At 56.1% G+C, this 4,035-nt stretch overlaps 1 protein-coding gene across 1 annotated transcript; it reads right to left on the bottom strand.

Moving 5' to 3' along the window:
• Positions 1-1,890: 1,890 nt before the first annotated feature.
• LOC134662706 (uncharacterized) lies at positions 1,891-2,838 on the bottom strand. The gene has a single exon (XM_063518981.1). It carries the CDS (start codon positions 2,836-2,838, stop codon positions 1,891-1,893), a length of 948 nt encoding a protein of 315 aa, XP_063375051.1.
• Between the last annotated feature and the right edge of the window lie 1,197 nt (positions 2,839-4,035).

Raw genomic sequence — 4,035 nt, 5'->3', positions numbered from 1 at the left:
GCAAGAGATGCATGTAATGCTCTCGCATTTGTGCTGGTCGTTTCGAATAATGCGTCCAAGTTCACTATTGTGTCCCCATTGTTTAGATTTACTAATATAGATAATGTGCCAGTGCTCCCTTCTTGTGCCGCCGCATCCTCGATCGTGTCTACAGAATAACTTCCAAGGACTCTTGCGAAAGTTGTTATTAAATGACCCCAACTCGTTTGTGCCACTCCGTGCGCGTTCTTCAATAGATAATTGGCCACAATCTGTTGATCCTCTTGTCGCTGCCTCTGATCCGCCAGACTCGAGCCGTTGCTGCTGCTGTTCATCGGCGGTACAGGCATGGTCGGTGGCTTCTCTGTCCCCCCATTGTTCGAGCCGTAACCATTGATGACCTGCTCCATACTCGAATGTATCGACTGTGTCAGTTCCAGCTCCTCCTCTTCCTCCTTCTCCTGCTGATGCTGCTGATCCTGATGCTGCTGCTGCTGTTTCTGACGTTTCATTATATACACGAGCCCACTCTTCGATTCCCTCCGCACTACTTAAAATATGATAGTAATACGTCGGCCGCTGATACATAACTGATGCTCCTCGCCTGCCGTCGCTCGCTTTTATACTCCCCACTAGAAACCGTTGGCCCGCACCTGCATCCCGCCATCTGCCTCAACGGTATTATGCTAATTACCAACCGGCACATTCCTTACCACACCTGTCTGTGCACACCTGCTCTGACCTTTAGCGCATCTGTCGCCCTCCCCTCCCTGACATAACCACCGGACCGACCACCTTCATATCATGTCGGTGGAAGTTTCCAATGCTCCTTCTCTTTCTATATATATCCGCCGTCTCTTTTACTCATTATTAATATACCCCGAATAAGACACTTTCATCTCCCCACCCCTCTCTAGGTCATCTGCCCGACCAAACCACCGACAATTTATGAAGGTGGTCGGTTCTGTGGTACGGTTCTGTCGCCATGTCCATATCTCCTCTCCCTCTCTCCCTGACGGAATGCCCCTGCCGATCTTGCCCCGCTAAAATATCCCCCTCCGAGATATCCCCCCCTAAACCTTTTGTACCGAGTTACCCCGTCCGAGCCGCCCCGACCAAACCACCGACATGATATGAAGGTGGTCGGTTCTGTGGTACGGTTCTGCGGGCCCCCCCCAACGAGGTCACGGACCTCGCGTAGTAGTAGAGGAGTCCAGCCCAACCTAACCTAACCTAACCTAACCTAACCTAACCTAACCTAACCTAACCTAACCTAACCTAACCTAACCTAACCTAACCTAACCTAACCTAACCTAACCTAACCTAACCTAACCTAACCTAACCTAACCTAACCTAACCTAACCTAACCTAACCTAACCTAACCTAACCTAACCTAACCTAACCTAACCTAACCTAACCTAACCTAACCTAACCTAACCTAACCTAACCTAACCTAACCTAACCTAACCTAACCTAACCTAACCTAACCTAACCTTTTTTTTTTTTTTTTTTTTTTTTTTTTTTTTTTTTTTTTTTTTTTTTTTTTTTTTTTTTTTTTTTTTTTTTTTTTTTTTTTTTTTTTTTTTTTTTTTTTTTTTTTTTTTTTTACGAGGGGAAATGCGTTGCGCATACTCCCGCCCCCGGGGGGGGGTCGGGAGTTATGTGGGACTCTCCTCCCTTAGGGGGAGGCCTACCCACTAAAACCCCTCGGTGTACCCTCGCTCCGCCTGAGGTAGGACTAAGGGAACGCTTGGCGCTTACCTCGGCCCTGCCATGTGCGTGTCGCCCTTGCGGGCTCGGCTGTTGCGGCTTTTGCCACTGTCCCTCCTAGGTGTGCACTTTTGTGCCTTATCCGCCTCGGGACACTCTCGTCAGGCAGGAGACCCCCCGATCTCCTGCCCGAGGTCCCAGTTAGGGCGGCAAGCGGCGGTCATACGCGGCCCGCCTCCGCCCGGTCCTTTTTCGGCGGATAGGGAGCGAGAGGGGATCGTCCTCTCGCTCTCTCTCCGCCGCCTCCTTTAGGGACATGACAGCGTCGCAGAACGCGACGACCGCCTCCCAGGTGCCTCTGTTGCGGACCATCGCACTGGCTATTGCCGGCAGCGATAGGTCTGCTCCAAGAACCGCAGCCATCTCCGATCTCGGTTCATCCCACGCAGGGCATACGGCGCGGGTGTGATGCGCCGTGTCCTCCTCACCTCTGTCACAGTGCTTGCACACCGCTGTGTCCTCTCGTCGTGCCACTCGCCACAGGTACCTACCAAAGCAACCGTGCCCAGTAAGTACCTGTGTCAAGTGGTACGTCATTGGCCCGAAGTCGCGCTTCAACCAGTCCCTAAGGACTGGGCGTACTGCGCCCACCACCTCGCGGCTTGCGCTCGGGGCTTCTAGCCTTTCATCCCACCTCCGGAGAAGGTCATCCTTGGCCTCCTCCCTCCAAAGCTTGATCTCCTCCGGAAGTGGACGATTTCCCGCCGCCCGCTCTTCCGCAACTTGCCAGTATACCGCCGCCAGGACCCCAGCCTCCAGGTCCCATGGTGGGCTGCCGGCCAGCAACGTCGCCGCCTCAAAGGAGACCGTCCTGTACGCTCGTATTGCTCTTGTGGCTATAACCCGTTGGGGTCTGCGCAACAGGGCCACGTTCCGAGCGTTCAGGGATTCTGCCCATATTGGGGCCCCATAGAGTGCCATGGAGCGCACAACACCCTGATAAAGGCGGCGGCATGTGCTGCCCGGTCCCCCGGTGTTCGGGAGCAGTCCCCCGAGTGCTCCGGCTGCGGCCAGCAATTTTGGCGCCTTCCGCGCAAAGTGCTCAGTGAAGCTCCACCGACCGTCGAGGACAATGCCTAGGTACCGCATCGTCGACTCGACGGCGATGGAGGTTCCCCCGACCACTATTTCCAGCCCAGGAGGCGGTGCGTTTCGAGGCCCGTGAAAACAGAGAGCCTCGGACTTGTTGAGGGCCACTTCGAGTCCCAAGGCCCTAATGCGACTCACCACGTGAGCTACCCCTGCTGTGCCGAGCAGGACGGCCTGCCTGTGGGTGCTCCCCTTTGCGGTGACGAGAGTGTCGTCAGCGTAGCACAGTACGTTGACGCCCCGCAGGTTGGTACCGCGAAGCACCCAGTCGTACCCGATGTTCCACAGGAGTGGTCCGAGGACTGACCCCTGTGGGACACCGCACGTGACCGTCCTGCTTGCCCATCCAGCTTGAGTCGGGTATGTGATGGCCCGGTCTCTGAAGTAGTCCTCGACTACTATTCTGAGATAGTGGGGCACACCGTGGTACTTCAGTGCCTCCTTGACAGTCTCAAAGGGCAAAGTGTTGAAGGCATTCGCTATGTCTAGCGACACTGCCAACAGCACTCCACCCCGTGAGACTGCCCCATCGGCGAGGACCCTCAACCGCGCTATGGCATCAATGGTCGACCTTTCCCGCCGAAAGCCGTACTGGCACTCGTGCAAGTCGGGTCCTACCTCCCCGAGGTGTCTGACGAGACGGGCCGCGAGCACTCGCTCAAGGAGCTTGCCCATCTCGTCAAGCAAGACTATGGGGCGATAGGCCGACGGCGACTCAGCCGGGCGCCCGTCCTTCTGGAGAAGGACGAGCTTACCGGTCTTCCAGCTTCGCGGGAACCGACCTTGTTGGAGACATGCGTGGAAAAGGGCCCTCACTCTCTCCTCCAGCTCACCAAGCGCGAGCACCACGACACGTCCGGGCACACCGTCAAGTCCGGGGGCGCTGTTTTTCAGCCGGAGCCTTAACACCGCTGCCCCGAGTTCCCCCTCTGTGACAGGAGGTATGTCCTCCTCTACCGCAGTGCTGGTAGCGTTCCCACCCATCGCTGGCGGATGCCATACACCTCTTTCAGGGAACAGACCAGTAAGGATTCGTCCTAAGAGGTCCGGCTCAAGGCTGCTGGTTAGCGGAGGGGCCCAAGGCCGGAGTTTTGCCCTTACAGTTTTGTAAGGGCGTCCCCATGGGTCCCGGTCCAGCGTCTCCAGCCACTCCTTCCACGCCGCTTCCCTAGCCTGTGCGATGCCTGCCTGCAGGGC

Source organism: Cydia amplana, chromosome 1 (genome assembly GCF_948474715.1).
Source record: "Cydia amplana chromosome 1, ilCydAmpl1.1, whole genome shotgun sequence".
NCBI classification, from domain to species: Eukaryota; Metazoa; Arthropoda; class Insecta; order Lepidoptera; family Tortricidae; genus Cydia; species Cydia amplana.
This window is presented reverse-complemented; position numbering and strand designations above follow the sequence as displayed.